This window comes from Vulpes vulpes, chromosome 12 (assembly GCF_048418805.1).
Source record: "Vulpes vulpes isolate BD-2025 chromosome 12, VulVul3, whole genome shotgun sequence".
Classification (NCBI taxonomy): Eukaryota; Metazoa; Chordata; class Mammalia; order Carnivora; family Canidae; genus Vulpes; species Vulpes vulpes.
In genome coordinates this window covers 107,350,722-107,372,692 of record NC_132791.1, presented here as the reverse complement: position 1 = coordinate 107,372,692, position 21,971 = coordinate 107,350,722, and the positions used below count along the sequence as shown (strand labels likewise).

The window sequence follows — 21,971 nt, the reverse complement described above, 5'->3', positions numbered from 1 at the left end:
TCTATCAGCCACTTTTATATTTGGCACGGAGGGCACGGAGACTGGAGTTTCCACAAGCAGGAGAGCCGAGTTTCCAAGGAGCCCCAAGAAGCAAGGGCACTAAACTAGGCCATAACCACCCTCTGGCAGTCTCTCAAACATGAGCCAAATGTAACTCTGTTGAGAGTTGCGGTTTATAGCAGTAGGCTGCTTTCATTTTAGCTCTATTTCACAATCCTGGAGCTGGGAACCTTCGTTTACGGGTATTCTCTCCAAAAATGGGTTGAATCCAACTGGATTAGGCACTCAGTTAGGCTACTGTGCTCCTGCAGGGAAGCATGTGTCCTCTCAGACGTCCACTGGCCAGCTTCTCTGTGACAGGTCTCAGAGCACAGCCCTTCCAGAGCCATCTGACTCCCCCAAACAGACCTCAGAGCATTCTACATAGCAGACGGGGTGGCCCCACAGCAACCCGCTGGACAGACTGGCACAAAGACAGTACTCAGAGTCCAAAGACATGGGACACAGAAGCACTTTGTACGCTACCATGCAGTACACGGGCACCAGGATGATTGCTACTAGTAATCAGCTAGCGGTGAGGCCTTGGGTCTAGCCAACCACACCACGTCAGACGCGGTCGGCCCCCAGAAGATGTCAGGTCTGCAGGACTCCTCACGTGCCAAAGCAGCCGTGAACAACGAGGTCTTCCTCTCCAGTGCACATGGCCGGGTTGTTGCAATGGACGGGCCGCAAGGTCAGAAAGAAACACCGTGTGCCCCTTGGTGCAGGTCACTGTCTGGTCCACAGTCATGGACATGGGGTTGGAAGGATGGTTGGGACCAAAACCCAGAACCAACAGAAGGGGCCGGAGGAGGGACAATCCCACGAAAGCCAAGCCAGACGCAACTTAAAAACAAGTAGACAGCAGAGCTACCCAAGTAACGCCGCGGATGGGCCCAGCCCTCAGACCCGGCCTCATCACCTAGATGTACAGAAAGCCCCAAGAGAAAGAAAGTCATTTTGTTGCTTTGACCTGCCCGAGAGAAAAAAAAAAAAAAAGATACACATACATGTGTGTATATATTTAAATAGACTTGTATCCAAAAATAAAAAAGTCAGAAAGGGGAAGGCAAAACTGGTCCCACCCATCCCCTTCGGTCTGAACACAAACACCCTGGGGCCCTGAGAAGGAAGATTGCAGGTTCAGATTTTGCTAGGGACTTTCCCTCTGCTCATCCTAGGGCCTGCTGGGAGGAAGCGTGAGGCTGACACTCGAAGAAGACGACAATGTGTATGGCCCCCAGTGCCTGTACAGTGATTCTTCAAAGTAAAGATGTCTTTGGGCTCCCCTCTAAGAGACTCAGAAGAGGCAGCAGGGTCAGCGCTGAGCAGAAACCACTACGGGGCCGGCCAAGCCTGCCTTCTGTGACCAAACGTCTCAGAGCGCTGCTCACATGAGCTTCCCCTGTTCCTCTTCCTGTCCATAGCTTTTTCCCCTAGATCCACTGGAAAAGTCTTTTTTTTTTTTTTTTTTCAACTCTCTAGAAATCGGCTAGTTCTTCCTCGATGAACGAATCCCTCCTTACGGAGGACAGCACTTTTCTCAGACACAAAACAATCTGGACATCTGTTTAGGCGGGCTGCACCTCTGAGCGTTCATGTCCTGATCTTAAATTTGGGTGTACTTACCCTTTTGGTTTTTGTTTTTTTTCTTTGCTTTATAAAGTCAGTCAGTTCTATTTTGAAACGCTTACTTCACTGTCAGTGAATATTTTACCATTGTCATAATAGTCATGTCAACAAGAGTACCTTCTTTTGGAAGCCTCTGGCCACCTCTTTCCCTGGTCCTCCAGCTAAATACACACTTTCACCACACTGCTGATGACCGGTTCCAAATAAACCGTTGGTTAACCATCTTGTATCTTCCCAAACCAAAGAAGTCACAGGAGGCTAGAGAGTCCAGGCTGGGAAGCAGAGGTCACCCAGATACCAAGCCGGGGTCTGCAGTCTGACGTGGGATTACTCTGGGAAGATCACTAGGATGCATGGGAAGCTAAGGGCTTTCGAGGAGGGTCACCTGAACCATTTGTGTCCAAGCAAAATGCTCTCAAAGAAGATAAATCATACCTTAAAAAAACAACCATCTGCAACTAGACTTACCATTTAATAAAATGTTTTACCCAAATAGTTCCAAGTCCACCATGGACACATGGTCTTTGCCATCACGGTAGACTTGGCTAAACTTCCATGTTAGAAAGCTCTTAATATCTAGACATTCTAATGGAAAGGCTAAACTCAGGGCCCGTGGCAAAGGAAAAAAAAAATGGGACCTGAAAAACTCACAGTCAGGTAATTCTTGGAAACCCAAGAGCGCCTAGAGAAGAAATCTGACCTACCACGACTGGTCCTCCCCATGCACATGTTGTCTGGGGTTACAACTTCTTGTTTGATGGCAAAGTAGTCAGTCTGCAAGGTGTCTGTCTGCAGAGGGTCCCGGAGAATGACTGAGGGGTAGTCGTTCTCATACTTGAGGGAGAGGAGTTCCTCCGAACTGATGGGATGGAGTGTCTGGTAGGACTCTGTGATGAAGCTAGGCTCTGAGAACTCCGAGGGAGGAACACACTGAGCATGCTCGATACCATAACCTGGAAACAGAACATGTGCCGTTGGAGAGAGGTCCAATTTGTACCCAAAATAAATAGGCGGGTCTTCACCATTCACAACAGCCCCACAAGATGAAAACAAACTCTGCATTAGAGAATGAAAGGAACATATTTTCAGTGAGAAGGGCCTTGGTGTTTAACCTTGCTCCACTACTTAACAAGATACTTCCTTGACAAGATAACTTCCCTTTTCTGGCTTAATTTACACATCTCTAAAATAGGGATGATTGCAATCTCCCTCGGAGCATTGTGATGAAGAGCAAATGAGGGCATATGTGTAAAAGGCCTACCGATACCTCTGGCACATGATAAACTCTTGGCATCTCAGTACTTAATATCATTGGTGTTATTAGAATAAAAATCATAATAAAGTAAAAGGGTAAAATGAAAACAAACCTGCTCAAGACTCCATTTGAAAGCAAGGCCACTGGATAAGAACAGCCCTACCCTAATGCTCCTCTGGCCACCTCTCCAGTATAGTTACGTATCATCTATTAGAAGGGAGAAGGCTTTGTTTCCTGTAATGGAATCTGAAGCTACATGTCACAGTCTCGAGGAAGGATCAGAGGCAGTGTTGTCATAGCTAGTAGTAAAAGGGAAAGAACAAGAGCCACAACCAAATCCCTAACCCAAACCTCTGATGGCCACCAGGGCACACAGCATCAAGTAAGATCAAAATTCAGGGGTCAAGTCATGGGCCCCCCACATGGTTTTCCTGCTGAAGGTATCAGGAGAGATCCTGGTGTGTAGTAGTTTGCAGGTTAATAAACATATCAACATGTAGCTAGGTTGAAGCCTCATGCCTCGTGGAGATAACAAAATAAGTGACAAAGAGGCTACATTTAAGCCAATATTATTTTCCAGAGAATCACCACGAAACAGCCTGAGAGCATCTGGGTCAGGAATCCTTTCCTAGGTTCCCACCATAGCAAGCCAAATGAGAGAAGAGTGGAAGAGGAACTTACTAATGAAGTAATCCGAGGTATAGCGGGATTCTGGATAGGTAGGGTTGACTCCATTCACTTGATACGGTTTCACATCCTCTGTAACAGATGGGGCAGGGAACCAAACGAAAAGGTCAACATGCAAGTAACGTTTGGCCTACGAGGACCTTGGACACAAGGGTCGCAATGATCTCAGTCCCTCTAAGAAATCGGCATGTTCATTAACTGAGCTGGTGTCTGAGTCTACCCTGACTGGGGCCTTGTCTAGAGATGAGATCACAAAAGTATGGCTAAGTCTATTATTTCAGTAGCTGCAAAATGGGATTTAATATCTTGGAAGCAGCACCAGTGAGTAATCTCTAAGGGTTGGGAAGGCATCCCACCCTCATTCTGATGCACGCATGTAACACATTACCATCAGAGGCTTCAAGACATCTGGGGAAGCTACCCCAAATCAATCCCTAACGCTCCAACTGATCGGTTCCAAAATTTTTCAGAAATATATTACAATCTTTAGGTAGATAGCTTTTGTAGCCTCCACTTCTTCCAAAAGCTGTCTAGTTTTTGGGTTGCTTTTTTCCATCACCCCCAGATTTCAAGGGGTAGGCCCAGAGAAGAACAGGAATACTGGGAAGGTGACAAGTTGGTGGATATGGCCGGGCTCACGCAGAGACAGAGGACAGTATCACCAACTGCTGTTGGCAACCAGGTGCCACCTCCCCTTGGAATGAGAAAGGAATGGAGCACAGACAGGCCCTCCCCGAATTAAGGTGAGCTCGAGGATCCTCTCATCGCCCTGGAACCCAATGGGTGTGACCTTGACCATTGTATGGAGTGGTCTGATTCTATTTCACTGCAAATCAGACATAAAGAGGGAGTGTTGGCTTGGGTTTTTTTTTTGTTTTTTTTTTTTTTTCCTCAGGTATCTGATAGCTCGTTGGGAGCAGAGATTGCTGGGAAAACAAGTTTATGCCTGCACAGAAAAACAGTTCCCAGTTGAGATAAAATGATTATGCTTTGCTTTAGCAGCTTATCAGATTGAAACATCCCTGTACCTTTGGCCCTCCACCCCACCCCACACAGCTATGTTCTGGGGCCGCGTTGCTCTAGTTTAATTACAGAACAAAAGCAGTAGCCGCCATGCAAACTTCTTGCTGTGGCTCTTCAAGGATCTAAGCAGAGAGGGTTCATACTGCCTCTCCCAGATGAAAATGGGTGGGATGATGGGACTTTGGTTCCCCAACATTCTCAATGATTTCCTGATCTGCCTGCATTCTCTCAAACTGTTCCTCTGCAGGAAGGTAGGCCACACCTGTCTCAGGGGCCCAGACGCTCCCCCACGAGTCCATATTATTACACAAAGAACGCAGGGCAGGAAGTTAAATCGAAGAGACCCTAGTTTAAGGAAATGAGTGATCTTGAGGAAACCACCTAATCTGCCCTCGTTTTACAGATGAGGACACCAAGAGTACATGCCCCTCTTATCTCACAAGGGCTGCTTTGAGAATCCAAAGAGAAAACGCATCTTCAGGCACTCTGGAAACCAGGAGCTGCCACAGACTTATTAATGGCAACTGTGATCATAGCCCCTCCAGCCCACCTGGTCGCTCCATGGAGCTAAGTAGAGGCCAACAGCGTATTAGGAGAATATATTTGGGTTACACGGTCTGGTAGGATCCACTGCTGTGTTTATACGCCAACGGTTACATCGGATGGGTTATGAGCCTGCCCTATCTTTTCCCTCTATAAACAGGTCACTCATGTCAACACACAGGAGTGGGCGTGTGTGCAGTTACGCGGACACCAAGCTTCAGGAAGCCTGTTCCCCCGCCGGCCTCAGCGGTGGCAGCCGCAGCAAGATTCACCTAGTTCTTGACTGTGTTTATTTATTTATTTTCCAGCAGAAGCTGAAGAGAAGGAAGAAAGATAACACTCCTGGGCCCAGAGGAATCTAATTTGGGGCTCTCCTGAGCATTGCAGGGTGGAAAATACCCTGAAACAAAGGAACGTATTATATGGACTAAAAGTGCTAATCCTGAGCTTTGCTCCCTGCCCCCAGCGTCTGCGCCAAGGGTTGGAGCGGGTGACCACAGGGAAAGGGTGGGCCTGGGTCAGGGAGGGCAACGGGCTTCTAGGCTTACAGTCAGCTGGAGGGCACCGCTGACTGCTGGTAACTGCAATTTATTTTAAGAAGAAATTCAGAAAAATAAGTGCAAAAACACCCAAGTTTGCCGCCTGCTGCTGTTTCTATACTCAGCCAGGACTGTGGTACATGAGTCACTTGGTCCAAAAAGGTTGGAAGAGGCTGGTAGGGGAGGCCATGTCATTACAAGGTTGCAACACGGTATCCTGATATAACCCCAGCTGCTGCTCCAGATGAAAAAGGTAGCCCACACGACTGCAATTCCACCCCAGGTAGGGGGCAGAGAAGCCAGTCTCAGTAATTAGCTCTGAGAAGCTAAGCTTTCTGGTGGATGTGGACAGGTGTCACACTGCCATGGATCAAGGGAATGTGTTTTAAGGTGGCCAGGAAAACAAAAACAACAACCAAAAAAAACCCGTGTGGCACTGCTCGAAGAGCATAGGAGTCTAAGGTAAGGACTGGAATCAGAATTTTGCATATCAAGGAGCTTTGGGGGGCGCAATCTTGTGAAATATTAAAATCTGAACCTCCAATACGTAAAAAGAAAAAGAAACTGACATTTATTGAGCACCTGGCACATGCCATCCTGACGTGTCTCGGCAGACCCTATACGCTGTGAGAAGACACCCACAGGTAACGGCATCGACGTCCCACCAGGGGCATGTTCCCCTACCTACTGCCGCAGCAACCCCACGCAGCTTCCACCTCGCTCTGTCCCCACACCATTACCTTTCTGCAGGATCTCGAGATGTTCCCACAAGATGTCCCCAACGAAGTCTGGGGCCAGCTCGAGAAAGCAGTCTTTCCCTAGTGCGCAGAGGGCTGCTCCATTCATACAGAACTTCTGGAAGTCCACACCTTTCAGGCTGAACTCATTCACAGCCCACATCACCCAGTCCCGAACATGAGTTTCTGTCCACTGCCGGGGGTCTGAGGAAAGGGATCAAAAGACAATCCAGCAGGTCAGCTTTTACCTCTGCCCCAGCATCAGGGAGGACATTCAAGGATCTGCACTCGCTGAGGATGTTTTTCTGATTTACAGATTTAGGAAGCACCAGCCCTAGAGGCACGTCGTGGGGCACCTTCCATAACACTCCTCCCCACACTCAGCATCTCCACCTTCTCTATCCTGCCAGCTACGAGGATCACTACCATCAGCCAAAACGTAATACATGAGTAAGTCTCCACCCTCTATTCAGACATAAATTCATGAATCTCCTCTCTCACTGCCTTATTTTCATGAGGCTCTTTTTTTTTTTTTTTTAAGTCCAGGACCAAGGAACAAAATGACTCCTTTCATAACAATAATAACAAAGTCAAATGTGTGCACTTACCTACCCCTGCCCTTAACTGTCATAACTGACCTGAGATGTTAGCATTAATCATTTTTATCTTAGCAGACTGTGGCTAGTAACAACCATAGCAACTAGTAATAATAAGTCATTCAAGTGGTACTTAGTCATGATAACATTATCAGGTGCCTGTATCCATTATACCAGACACCCTGCAAGAATGGGGCACATCAGGGAGCAGATAACATATCCTCTTCCTGCGGGGCCTGAGGTTGAACATGACTATGCCAGTGTGGTCCTTAGAGAGCTCGGAGGATGGCAGGCAGGCTGTGGTGCTCACATCGCCTGCTGTCCAGGTTCTCCCCCCCCCCACTTCCACCCAGCAGATGACTTCATGAGATGCTGGGAAAACCCAGGGGTCAGAATTCACCTTCTTCTGCTTTGTGATCCTAATAGGATGTTGGGCACTGCTGTCAGCTAAGGTCTGTAGTGACGTAGTATATACATGAGAAAAGGTTTGGAGGTATATTCACAGACTGACTAAGATGTGGGTCTGACTGGGCTAGGAGCTGTGGAGGGCATTACTCTTACTCAACAGAAAAGTGTTCTCTCCACTCTCAATTGTTCGGGAACTGTTGCTTGCTGGAGGCTTAAGTGTTCTCCAGTCATTTGTCCTTTCCGACAACTCCAGTCCCCTTACATTCCTGAATAAACCCTTTCAGATGAGAACACCCAAGCATAAACACATTTCGCCAAAGCACATGGAAAAGAAAAGAGCAATCAGTTAAATTCCAAGGAATCTAGCTCACTGGGTTCATCCAATGATGGCCCAAAATGACTCTAAGACTGTGTTTTCCAAGATTGACTGTGCTTTGGAATTACCAAGAATTGCAACTTCTTGGGTCTGGGACATGGTCCGGGCTGTGGAATTTTTTGAATATCGTGAATCTCACGTGCAAACAAGTTTGGGAACCACTGTCCTAAGACCAAGATGGCAGTGGCAAAACCTGGGAGATGGGGAAGCACTGGCATGTGCCCTGCGATGGTTGGAGCAGACGTCTGCAGGCAGTGGCAGGTGCTGTCCGACGTGTGCTTAGTCATAATGTCTACCTCACACTACAGCTGAGAAAACCAACCTCACCCAGAAGTCTGATCCCATCCCTCTCTTTTCCCATCAACAAAACACACCTTTTGGAATTCCCAGTCGTTGCTGTTCTTTAGAGAAACCACTGAAAGTAGCTTTCAATGCCTGAGACATCATTTCTTTGCTGCTTGGAGTTAATAGTGGTACATCAGCACATTCCATATCTGTAAGGAAAAGAAATGCCGTATGAATAATAAAAACAACACAGGCGATGAAGCTTAGCTCATCTCACTGCGGCCATCATTAAGCAATAGATACAAACAGCAAATCATTATGTTGTACACATGAAACTAATATATGCTAATTGTATCTTAATTTTAAAAACTAATAGGCAGTTAACCACCCATAAAATACGATAGGGCATGAATGGCCTGAAGAAGGCAAGCTGAGAAATAACTGTACTACACGTCCTCACTAGGGCAGGTAAAATTTGGGGGGCTTTCCACAGCATGGTAGGCCCCTTAAAAAAAAAACCTGACTCTTGCCTAGAATGTTCTGCATCCTCGACAAAAAAAAAAAAAAAAAAAAAAAAAAAAAATGCTCATTCTTTCTGTGTAGCTTTACTAATTCACCTATAGTCCTTACTCATCCTTCACATTCAGTGAGAGTATTAATGTTGCTACCTACTTCCACGAAAAGGAAATAACAACATTCATTCACTCAACAAATCAATATTGAGCACTTGCTGTGTGCAAGGAATTAAAGAAGCAAGCAGTGAGCAAGACAGCAATGATCACTGCCTTCATGGAGCTGGACGTGAGGACATTCTGGCAGGGGATCGATCACTACAAAACTAGCTACACAATTAAACATTCAAAATCTCAATAAGGGCTTCGTAGGAGAAGCAGAAGAGGAGATGTTAACATGGAACAGTTATCCCTGCAAGTCTGGGGGAATCAGAAAAGGCCTTCCTCAGGAGAACAGATGCCTGACCTGAGATCCAAAACACACATACTAGTTTAAACAAGAAAAAAAAAATACTCTAGACCAGTAGTTCTCCAAGTGTGGTCCCCAGAGTAGCTGCATCAATCATCACCTGGAATTTGCTAGAAATGCAAATTCTCAGACCCTCTCCAGACCTCCTGAATCAGAACCTCTGGGTGGGGTGGGGGACCCCAGAAATCTATGCTTTAACTCACAATCCAGGTGATCCTAATGACCATCCTCATGGTCCTAGACAAGGGGAAGAGCACATATGAAGGTTATGAAGAGGGGGGTAGGAGGGGAAACTTGGTCCATCTTAGTATCAAAAAGATTAATGCAGTTGGAGCAGAGAAACCAAAAGGACAGTTGATTAAGAGGAGGGGGAAAGACAAGCATGGAATCTGTTCAGGCATCCTAGTGGACATGAAGTGGTACCATGCTGCAGTTTTGATTTGCATTTCCCTAATGACTAATGATGTTTAACATCTTTCCATGCGCTTATTGGCCATTTTTGTATCTTCTTTGCAGAAATGTCTATTCAAGGAATTGTGCTCATTTTTAATAGAGTTGTTGGGTTTTTCTTGTTGAGTTTTAGGAGTTCTCTATATACCTGAAAGAGTTGAAGTGGGGTCTTAAAGAGAGATCTGTATGCTTATGTTCACAGCAGCACTATTCACAATAGCTAAAATGTAGAGGCAGCCCAAATGTGTACCAGTAGATAAATGGATAAGCAAACTGTAGTATATACACACAATGCCATGTTATTCAGCCTTAAAAAAGAAGGACATTCTGACCTGAACTATGACACGGATGAACTTTCACATTATGCTGAGATAAGCCAATCACAAAAAGACAAATTATATGAGGTACTCAGAATAATCAAATTCATAGAGACAGAAAGTAGAATAGTAGCTGCCAGAGCCTGGAGGGAGAAAGGGAATGGGGAGCTGTTGTTTAATAGGAACCAAGTTTCAATTTTACAAGATGGAAAGAGTTCTGGAGGTGGATATTGGTGATGATTGCACAACACTATCAATGTATATAACTCCACTGACCTGTACACTTAAAAATGGTTAAGGTGGTGAATTTTATGTTATGTGTATTTTACTACAATAAAAAAAATGGGGGGGGGGGGAGAGTAGATCACCTTAGCTATTCTGTATAGAGTGGGTGAGGAGGTAACCATGAATAGATGTGGGAAGATTTGGCAAAAAGTTCTTGCATTACTTGTGACGAAAGATGATGGTGGCTTTGACTAGGGAGATGGTGATACAGGTCATATAAGTGGACAAAGTTGAAGTGCATATAGGAGGTAATATCTACAAAGCCTGATTTCTATTAGGTGGTGAGGAAGAGTGAGGAATCAAAATCTGCACATCCACCAACATGTCACCCCTGGCTATATCCATCTGTATTTTTATCTCCACGTCCAATCCCTCTTGTATTCACAGACCACGTTCAGAGCAAAGATACATAAATATGGCTCAGGTTAAAAATCCTCTGTATTCACCTCAGGCACAAATTCCCATAAAAAGCAAATAGGAAGACAAAGAAATGACCTGAGAATTCCTACTAGCCAACCTATGATCTTTAGGCAGTGAGACACTTTACCGTAGTAATTTCCAGAAGCCCTCTTCCTCACCATGGATCTTGAGTGTATCATATGAAACTGACTTATAACAATGGCTGAGTTCCAGGCAAGGCTACTGTAGAAGTTCCTCAACCAGTAATCCCTAAGCTCTGGCCTTTAAAAAAAAAAAAAAAAAAATTCCCTGGACATACGTATGTGTTACTGGCTGAATAAGATGGAAATACAGAAGGGAAAAGATGACCATTACTGATCTCTGTAAAAAGGAGCCAATATATTGCCTCTGAATGTCAAAATGAATGGAAAGTACATTGCAAGAAAGAAAAGCCAGCACTTTCCCTCCAGTTTGCTTTGAGTGATGCCATAAGGAAACAGCTTGGAGTTCAGCTCTGCTCTGAAAGCACCGAAGGGTTCACGGCAGCTGTTCCACAGGCCCTGCCACCAAGGGTGAATCTGAAGTTCTAGGGAGTGGAGAGTTTGGGCTGCCCTGGGACGTGCCCAAAAAATTCTAGTAATCTAGTGGAAAAATCAACATGCCTCCAGGAAGGTTGACAAAATGATGGAAAATCCCAGATTGTTAAGAGGGGGAGGGGATAAAATGTTGATTACATAACATCTAGCTCTTCAAACAATGGAGTAATCATCAAATGAGTCACCAAGAAAGACATCAGTGCTGCCCCTTTGTCCCCACTCTACACGCCCAAGAACAGCTAAGTGTCAGGTCCAGAAATGTCCCCACTTAGAGTAGAAGTCAGGTTGACCTCAGAGAAAGGGACCTTTTATTTAATGGCCTAAGGGCAGTCCTTTTCAAAGGGACAACTACAGCATCCCCACCTCCTAGCACAGAGCAGAACCCAGGAGTCAATCAACAAATGTTTAGTTAATTCAATGTTTTCCAAATTTGAATAAACTTTCCTTCCCTTCACTCCCGTCCAACACAAATTCATGAACTTGAACTGTGTGGGTTTTGTTTTGTGTGTTTGTTCCCACTATTGATTTATGATTCGATGAAAAGAACTTTACTGATGGCGGAAATTGGCCAGGACAACACATGTGGAAAATACAGGCCAGGCCAAATGCACAAGCGGTGGTTGGGCTACAAGCTGGAACTGAAGTCCAGTATTGGCTGGGAGGCCCCACGCATCTTCTACACAGAAGATGCCAAGGTGATGTGAAGGCTAAGGATGACAAGAGAAAGCCCGAGAAAGAGGTTTCCTGGAGTCTGCTTCCTATAATCCTGCACACTCAGGCAGTATGGTCTGGACAGGACCGCTGGGCTGACAACTCTCCGCGCAGGTTCCTGCTTCCTGTTAGGGAACTAGCCTTTCCTGGCTCTCGCTTGCTCTCTCCAAGAGAAGCAGCTGGAATGACTTTTGCCTGTCTACCTCAATGCCATCTCCAAAAGCCTGGTCCGCATGCTGTCAGCTGCAGCTGCACAGCGCCCATCAGCTCTGCCCCTGGCTGCTGGATCTCTTGGAAAAGTGCTCACAGCCCAGCTGGTTGGCAAAGGCCAACGCTGCACACTCGGGACACCTGCATTTAGACTTGATGAGGTCAGGAGAAGGCGTGTCATTGCCCTTGGACCAAAAGGATTCAGACAGGAAAGTCAGAACTTTCCTCCCTTGTTAAACAGTGTGGAATACTGGTTAAAAAAAAAAAATGCAAACCCCTTCTCCAAGTGAGTGAACAATTAGCCAGGATTGTCTCTATCAGGAGCCTGGGCATTGCATTTAAATGATGATGAATAATCACATTTGAAAGCAGACATCAATCTAAGAGATTAAACTCTCTTCATAGAAACTATGAATGCAAAAATTCCCCCTCTGGTGCTAGTTTGTGATCGCAGCAGTTCTGTTAATTACACTGATCAACAACAATAAAGAAATCATTACACAGGTGGAGAGACTATGACCTGGGGTAGCCCAAGCAGGCACCTCTGTCATTCCTGCTACATTTTTATCTCATTACCTGTTCTAATATTTTTGCCTCAGGTACCAAAGATTTCTAATTTTATGGATGGCATCTAGAAATTAATCAATGCCCACCCCCCTAGAAATTCACTAACTGCATCCCGATGGACAAGAACTAAAGTTGCCTTTGTGTTAATATTGGTAATTGCAGTATCTTGGACTCAAATAACACGTTTGTCTCAAAATGCTGAGGACCTGACCCAAAGACAGATGATGCCAATACACTGGAGACTCTAAATACAATACATGACAAACTGAAGACACTGCGAGCATATTGGATTTCCTACCCAGGGCTTATTCCTCAGGACCCTAACTGTGAGTTAATATTTATAGGAATCACCCCGAGTTTCAGAGAAAAGAGTTGTACAGAAGCTGGTGAATGAGTAACAGTCCCAAACGCTTGTCTTACCAAGCCTGCACAGTATCGAGGCGGAAATGAGCAGAGAGCACTCCCTGATTCAGTAGGGGCATAACGAAGCCGGGGCATTCTGAATGCATGGAAACATCTGCTCATTTTGCATTGTGGCCTGACCCTGAAGAAAAGTTTATACACACCCCATGGATGTTTTAAGTCAAATGTGGAACAACGGTTTCAATTCACTTATATGTAACTCAAGGTTAAGGGCTGTTCGATGTCCAAGAACCTGTCCAGGATGTTTTCATGTGACTTTTCATGCCCTTCTGTTAAGCCGTTTGAAACTGAATGGCTCATATCAACCATGTTACGGAGAATCTACACCTGAAGTGATATTTGTTCCAGAAGAAGTCAGGACATGGCCTTACTGACCTGAGACGTTTCTCCCCTCACCGTTCTCAAAAATAAAGTGGGGTGTCTGGGATCCAAAGGCTCGGTGATGAGAAACAAAAGTAAGAACTAGAAAGGCCAGGTGTGTTATTCCAGTCTTGTGAGATCATCCAACTGGCCAAACCCCACCAGGTTACCATGATGGTATTATCTGTGTGTGGTGGGTGCTGTCCCAATCAAGAGCAACAACATGAAAGAAACACCAAGGATGAATAATATGCCTTATATCTGAAAACCCATTTATGGCCCATGAAGACCCTTCCTGGATACTATTTCATGATATCACATGTGAAACATCCAAGGATCCTGGGGAGGTATTACAGGATCCCCATTTTACAGATGAGGAAACAAAGCTCCGAGAGATCAAGAGCTTGCCATAAAATTACAGAACCAGGAAGGCCCAGCTGGGGCTGGACCCCAGTCCTGCAACTCTTAAACTCAAGCTCTTTCGACTCCATTCCATCGCAGAAAATAGGAATAGATCAGAGATCCAAGAAAACTAAATTTTTTACAGCTCAGAGAGAGAAAATGGGACTTTTATTTCTCAGCTGGAAAATCAGATACATTTGAGGAAATAATTAAAAACTTAAACAAAACCTTTCCTACAGTGAACAAATGCAGAATTTCACATGGCTAGCCCCACAAAGACATAATTAAAAGCCATTCACAGAATCAACTGTAATCGTGTCCTTTCTTGGGAGTGTGGGTAGTGACACTTCCTTCCTTCCATACAAAGTAACACAGGTTAAATGACAACCTGGCTTCCTTCCCTGTCTGTGTTCACCCCTGAGTCACCTTGATGAGCAACTGTGCACATAATATAAGGTTAATTAGTTACATAAAGAGAATTCTGAAGACAAGGGAAAAAAGACATAGTGGGGTGTGCGCGGGGCTTGACTTGGCTTGTTGGTCAAAATCCATGGGTTCTTATCTCAGTTTTGCCATTAATACAATCACACTGGATAAGTCATTTAATCAGTGCTTTGCTAAAAAGAAGGCTATTAATAGGTTCTAGGTTAATGTTAAGTAGCATTTTTAATTTTCCTTATCGCAGTTTTCAAACCATACACCAAAGTAGAAGGAACAGTACAATGAAATCCTATTCAGAATCTATCAACACTACCAGTTTCTATTTCATCTCCTTCCCCCACACTGAAAAACTGTAAAGCTAATCCCAGACCACATGTCATTTCACCCACAAACATTTTATTGTCATGAAGACATTCTCTAGATAAAGGAGGATCGTAATAGGAAAGCTAACGAGAGACAGATAAACTCCTGGAGAAGGAAAATAAGGCTTCAGATTACTTTCCACAGTGCTTAAACCTAGGTCTAGCTTATTGATCGGCCCATGTGAACCACAAGGGCTTGTTTGAAAGCGGCATTACCATGATCTGGAAAGTGAGGAAGCGGGATCAGAGAGGGATGGCTCAAATTAGGATGGAAAGCCAGTCCCTCGGACTCCCCTGTCCTACAAGCAGAGACTGCGGGGACCATTCTTCCTAATGTCTGCGCGAAATTATAACTGCAGCTAGGAGTCTGCAGGAGAAGGCTGCGGACTCTGGCAAGCATCCAAAGGGCAGTGCCAAGCTGCCTAGAAAGTCCCAGTGTGGGAGAGAAGGCACATTTACTCCTTTAGATCAAGAGAAACAGAAAAATGCCCGTGGCCAGGGGCTGCTAACGCTGACCCCAGAGGTGACTGTCCCTGGAAAGTTGTTACTGGTCTCAAAGAGGACTTCCCCAGTCAAGACACTAATGGCTCAGAGGAATGTGACAGGGCATCTCAAAACCCATCACCGCTGCTCTCTCTCTCTCTCTCTCTCTCTCTCTCTCTCGTTCATGGACAGGTGGACTGGAAGGAGCGATGAAGAGACCTGTAAGGATCCTCTTTCTCCCACACTCCTGATTCTAAATCCTGTAATAGGCCCTAGAAACTTGGCAGGCAGGCCTTCCAGCTGAGGGAGCTAGAATAATCCACAAAGCTTCTGGGCTGAGCTTAGTGCAAAGAAGAGAAATAAATGTCCCTCCTCAGCCCCTCAGCTCTGTTTTCACAGACCTAATGATGTGACGGAGCAATGGGGGACAGGCAGGACTGTGCTCCGGCAAGCCGAGAGCAAGATAGGGCTTGTGTCCCCTTGTGGAGCCACCCATCCCTTCCTAATAGTCCATCACTGCCCCCAAGTAAGGGGACACTGTGAGCTCTGAAACAGACTCCTATCGGTTAGGAAAACATACAACCAGGCTTCCGCCCTTCTCTTAACACCCAACCTCCTACGAGTCACCAGCCAATAAAAAGCCATTCCAAAGAGGGGAGAAATGGGCTGTGCAGAAAAACCCCCAATTCACCCTCCAACGACCTGACCCAAAATGCAGGCCAGTGAGTGTCCAGCTACAGCCTCTGGGCTCTGCTGCCAAGGCCACCGCCACTGGGGAATGCACACTGCTTGGGTACAACGTGCCACCTCGGGGGTAGGTGGCCCTTCTCGGACAGAAGCCATCACGGGACAAAAGAGATGGTCCACGGCGAGGCAAAGCATGCTCCCAACTGCACCGGCAAAGCGGCCCCGGGGTCCTGCAGCCGGGCCTGGGAAAGATGCCTGCAGAGAGGGCTTCTGAACATCTGAACATCTGTAGGAAGTGACTTCAGTCCTCTCCCTTCTCCCCTCCATCCACCCCTGCCCCATCCCCCAAAAGGAGTTTTAACACATTATTACCACTGAAGTCCTGAGGATTTGGTGACTCACCAGGCTCACACATGGTTCCAATGAGCCCTTGACCATTACATGGTAGGGGAGCAGGAAAAACAAATGAAAGCGGTTGTAATTCGGCAGCGCCGGAGTTCAGACCTGCCAGACAAAAGGGATTGCAGGCATGTTCCCAAATCCGTTCAGGCACCTGACATGCAAAGCTATTTTTAATCACTGGATTTATTTCTTTCCTACCCCTTCCACCATCCTCCACCTCAGCAAATGTTTCGAAGTCAGAGCAAAACCCAAATTAATTCCAGGTGTTCAGGGAAACCCAGAGAGGCTCTTCCGTTCCAGAATCTGAGCCAGAAAGCAGAACTGCCCCCTGGGTCCTGCAGCTAAATTTTCTTGCTCTTTACTTAGAGGAGTTCAAATCTCCTACCCTACACATTGGGCAAATGGCCTGAAAGGGGAAACATTGAATGAGTGTGCCCTGCTAGAATGACTCCTCAATTATGTGTTGGGTTTTTTTTTTTTTTCTTTTCTTTTCTGGCAGCCTAGCAAGTGAAGGTGCATGAGACAGGTCTCCAAGACCAAGGAGATGGAGCTTTCTTTCGTTATCCAGGATTCTCTCCCCACCTTGCAGTGAGGTTTAAATTAAATTAAATAAGTGTGAAAATACCAGCGCCCAGCAGAGAGGAGGGGCTCGGTAAATTACTGGGGACTTGGGGAGAACTAAAAAGTACCTTATAAAATATCAAGAGTGAAAAGACTACGCGATTTTTATTTCCTAATGCTTCCAGAGACAGCAAGGGGTAGGAATCTGGCAAGTTTCCCAGGTACAAGTAAGCAACTGAGAAAAGGAGAAAAATGAATGCAAAAATCCGATTCTGAGATGTCAATGGAAATCGACATCCCCTGAATATCGCTCTTTGTTGTAACAGAACAGACTATTTTTCTGACCTACTCTGTAGGCTCCAGTCGGCACTGTCACCCCAGGTGTGTCCTGCCACGACAACACCTCCAGGATCCAACCTAAGATGCCTTTTGGCTTTCAAAGCCTCCTAAGAGTACCACCTTAGAGTCCATATGGCACAAGACAGAATTGTAATTTGGAGACTATCATAAATAAATAAAAAAAAAAAAATTAAAAAAAAATTAAAAAAAAAAAAAAAAAGAAACGCTTCTCTATATGTTCGAAACTTGCCAAAACCCAAGCTGCCTTTTCCCCCCGAGTCATTCATCGGTCCTGAAAATGAATGATGACACTCTCACGATTTAAAAGAATCTTTGAACAATGGAGATTTGGGAAATTTGGGTTCCTGCATTGAAAGGGACAGCTCAACGGGGAATTGTAAAGAATCATGTAAAGCTCTGACACGATCCTTTCCAGCCATTTACGGGGTATGTCACATGCTTCCTATCATTTCCCATGTGGATGATTACACTTGACTCCAGCCACATCACACATTTTACAAGACCTGAGTGTCCGCGAACCGTGTGACTTCTTGGTCACAAAAAATACAGAGAAAAACACACAGCCGCGTTTCCACATTACTCAGGAGGAAGCCTGAATTGGCCCCTTTCGACCCCAAGGCTTTTCAGATGGCCTCAGGAGCTCCTATTGGCTCTTCTCCTGTCTTTCGCCTCTGAGTGAGGACACACCCCTGTCCCACCGTGCACTGTGATGGGACCACCAGGCTTTCGGTGGTGGTGTGGCACAGAATCAGCCCACTCGAGATGCTACCTCTTGCTATAATCCCAGGCACCACTACTTCTAGGTTACATACTGGCCTTTGATGCCTCACCCCCGGAGACCCTGGAGATGCTGGTGAGCTGGCCTCAGCAATTGATTTTCACTTCACTTGCCCCCTGCCTCGGATTTCTCAGGACTGTTGTTTTTTTGTTTGTTTGCTTGTTTTTTAAGATTTTATTTATTTATTCATGAGAGACACAGAGAGACCCAGAGACACAGGCAGAGGGAGAAGCAGGAGCTGGAGACAGGACTCGATCCCAGGACCCCAGGATCACACCCTGAGCCAAAGGCAGGTGCTCAAGCACTGAGCCACCCAGGTGCCCTCTCAGGACTGTTATCAGCCCAGAATTTCACATTTTACAGAACGTTTTCTCCCATGCTCTAACAGGATCCTGAAGACAGCCACGCTAGCAGCGGTAGTACCTGCATCGCACAGGTGAGGACACCTGGAGGCTCACAGGGGTCACTCGAGTGACTTCGCTAAGATGCCCAAGCCAGCATGCCGGGGTCCGACGGGCTCGCAAACCCAGATCCTCAGGCACTAAAGCCAGGTGTTCTCTACCCAGACCTATCAGCAGAGGTCCAAGCAGGGGAGGCGGAAACGCTGAACACCAGGACACTTCTTTCCGTTTCCCCCATCACGTGCACGGCTGAGAACCTTCCTCCCGCAGAAGGAGAGCACCCCAATCCCTGAGCCCCTCTGCAGAGAGCAGTCCCATCCCCAGGGCCATGGGGGGATGGGGGAGTGGGAGGGCCCTCACCACCCGTCCCACCCTGACCCTCCTGGGCTCAGGGCCCACCAGTGACCCCCCCTGGGCTCAGGGTCCACCTGACACTGGGTCTGGAGGCAAGATAGCCACGGCGGGGGCCTCACGAGGATCACCGGGAAGGCCAGGCTGGGCGAGGCGGAGGATGAGGAGTTTTCTCCACGGGCAAAGGAAAAATCTGGGCAAACAAATGGAGTGGAGCCCGTTTATTTAGGCTGGAAGAGGTAAAGTTTTTCTGCACTTTTGAACTGTTTTCTCAAGGCCGGCCTCTCCCTCCCACGCAGGAAACAAACACTGAGACAGGCCTCTTGCAGTGAGGGCTCTAGTCGCTGAAGGCTAGCAGAGAGGCAGAGGGAAGAGGGGTATGGGGGCTGGTTAGAGACCCACGGGGGCGGGGAGGGAGCAGACAGTAGGAGCTGGGAGAGGAGTAGGAGGGGACAGGCTGGCAGGGAAGGCAGATGGTAGAGGAGGAAGAGAGGGAGAGAAAGAAGGCAGGGGAAGGAGCTACTGGGAAACCTTAAACCAGAATAAAGGCCAGAGAGCAGAGTGGAAGCGGGCTGGGAAGAGCCAGCAACTTCCAATTAATGATGTTCAGAAAGCAGCATTTTTCCATAAATTTTGAAAGGAAATTCTCTCTCGACTTTCTTATTTATTTATACATTATATAAATACATTTTTAAACCAAAAAAGGACCGTTTTTTTTTTCCAATGGGAAAAGGCCTTGTCTGAGATGAAAGCCAGTCTTCAAAAACCCCTTAGAGGAAGCTGAAACCCCACATGTCTTGGTGCTACAGAAAGAAAAACAAAGTGGACATTCTTCCTGTGTTCTGAGGCTTTTTTATGCAGATGTGTTTTTCTTTTAATAAATAAATCTGGACAGAGAAGGAAAACGCGTACTCATACACATTCACACAGTACAACTGTCTGTTTTCAACCCAGGGAAACCACAATGAAAAATAAGAATACCTAAGTCCATTTTCCCAATACAGGGACAAATGTTCTCAACAGGCCGCCACGGGCAGTGAAGCTGTCTGCTCTACGGACGTGGCCCGCTCAGGCCCCCAGATGGACAAAGGACCCTGTGCTAACGAGTGAGGACAACCACCTGGACCCGATCGCCGTGCTTCCCAGAAGGGCCCCCAGCGGTCCTTTAGGACGATGTCTGACTTCCTAAGACATTCAGCTGCTCTGTCCTTTGGGGGCCACTTGATTTTCTTTATGAACTGCAATAACGATTTCATGATGCGCGCACACTTTGAGTTCAAATCTGCCTTCTCGTGCTTTCTAGCCTTTGGCCCTCCTTCTGTAGGCTGAAGCCACCCATAGAGGATTAAAATCTTTCTTCGTCTGTGGGTTTTCCAACTGCTTTAACATCCCTTTGCCACCACGTCTATCCAGGTTTTTACATTCGTTGGTGGTTCCTCCCACCAAGCTCAATGGCATGGTTCTATCCATGCCCCCCTCCCCAGAAGCATTCCCGCATGCCCATGTTCCCAAAGAGCCTCATGAGCATTCCCAGGTGCACGTCCTACTCCTGGGGAAGAAATGAGGCCATCCCCCTACACCGTGCCCTTCCATGGGTACACACCAGCACTGAGTTTCCCAACAGCGACGCTACCAAAGCCACTCAAAGTGCACTACCAGGGCCTTCTCTTCCATAGGAAGTCAGGCTGAGCCAGTTCTGAACCCGCTGACTGAATCTTATTAACTTCAGTGCAAGGCTTTGCATTTATCCATATTGAACTTGACCCCGTTTGTCTTGATCCATGTTTCCAGGTGCAGAGATCTTTTTTTATATCATGAATCTGTCCTCATCCCATTAGCTTGGCACCATGTGCAGTCTAGTAAGCATGCCTTCTGTATCCTTCTCTAATCTGAGCCCCCGATAAAAATGCTGAAAGGGCAATGAGCAAGTCCTGAGCCCTGTAACGCTAGAGACCCTGCATCGTTCTGACACCGACGCATTCACCAAGACCCTTTGGGCAATAGTTGCTTGACCAGTTACAAATCCTCCTGATTTTACTCTGGCAGGATCCACATATCCTCCTCTTGACCACAAATACATCATGGAAAGACCTGGACCAAAGCTTCGATGGAGTGAAAACATGAGGCTACAAGATTGAGCTGATGCACCTGATGTGGAGCCCATTCTCCCGGGTTCTCACCAAGCGCCAGACGAGTGCAAAGGCAGCTGAAGGAAATGGAGCTGGGATCGAGATCTCTGCACAAGGACAGAGAGAGAGAGAGAGAGAGAGACCCAGAGACAGAGAAGGGTGTGAGGGAGGCAGGGAAAGAGGGAAAGAGGGAAGGAGGGAGGGAGGGAGGGAGGGAGGGAGGGGGAGAGAGCACGCTCCACGCATGCGCTCCAGCCACTTTGCATCCAGAAACAATGGTCACTGAGAGAACAATGGCTACAGACAAAGTCTTGGTCTATTTATATCTGCCACTGTTAGTCCCAGACGAGAGGAACTGGAAGTCTGCCCTGTACGCACAGCTCCAACTGGACCCAAGCTGGGAGAATGATGAGGTCACCAAGAATGTTGCCTGCTTAGCACAGGCTCCTTTTCTGCTCGCTGACTTTCTTCTTAGCCTAAAGGGTCTCTTCGGCCAAGGAAAGAAGTTTGCGTGGCTACTGCGAGAATGCAGGCTCCGCTGGGAAGGGACGGGTCCCCAACGTAACTGTGGCTCAGCCCAAGCCCAACATAAGTAAGGCCTTCCCTACAGAGGTCAAAGGAAGGTGGGCAGGCCAAGGGAAGACTAGCCAGGATGGGGGTCAACTCTACGCTTCCTGGAACAAGAGTCCTATCAGGTCTGTTCATTACGCCCATCGCAGGGCACAGAAAAGAGGTTTTCTGTGGGAAAGTTCCCTCCTCACTTCTTTTGGAGCTGGCATAAAGGGGCGAGGAGCTGGAATCCGCTGATATGCGTGTCTCACGTCTCACCAAGACCTCTGCCTCGCGGACGGTCTCTCTCTTCTCTGGAAAGGCCGCCTTCTGCTCTGACGTGACTATGGAGCCATCGTCCATTTTAATCCTTCCTGTGTGACTCATATTCTTTTCTTTTTTAGGGTTCCACTTTTAAGTTTTTATTTTATTTTATCTTACTTCCAGGAGGGTTAACATATGGTGTTATATTGGTTTCAGGTGTATAATGTAGTCACCGTGTTACTTCTATCCTTAACCTTCCAAGAGGCCTGGTCGAGAGGATCCGCAGGGGTCACAGCCTGTGATAGACACCAAGCTGAAGATGAACAGAGCCGAGCCAGGGAAGAAGGGGTGGGGACACGGGAGGGAGCCCTGAGGGCAGTCA

At 46.8% G+C, this 21,971-nt stretch overlaps 1 protein-coding gene across 5 annotated transcripts in view; it reads right to left on the bottom strand.

Moving 5' to 3' along the window:
* Positions 1–21,971, bottom strand: part of ETS1 (ETS proto-oncogene 1, transcription factor) — a 130,569-nt gene that overhangs the window by 25,024 nt on the left and 83,574 nt on the right. For 4 of the 5 annotated variants that reach the window (XM_025998932.2, XM_025998931.2, XM_072729377.1 and 1 more), the window contains 4 exons: positions 8,210–8,329; positions 6,459–6,659; positions 3,608–3,685; positions 2,376–2,624 (listed from right to left, as the gene is read on the bottom strand). In XM_025998932.2, the coding sequence (XP_025854717.1) occupies positions 2,376–2,624; positions 3,608–3,685; positions 6,459–6,659; positions 8,210–8,329 (648 nt within the window). Of the gene's footprint in view, positions 1–2,375; positions 2,625–3,607; positions 3,686–6,458; positions 6,660–8,209; positions 8,330–16,196; positions 16,299–21,971 lie in introns of all 5 variants that reach the window. The other variant, XM_025998930.2, reaches the window with a different exon arrangement.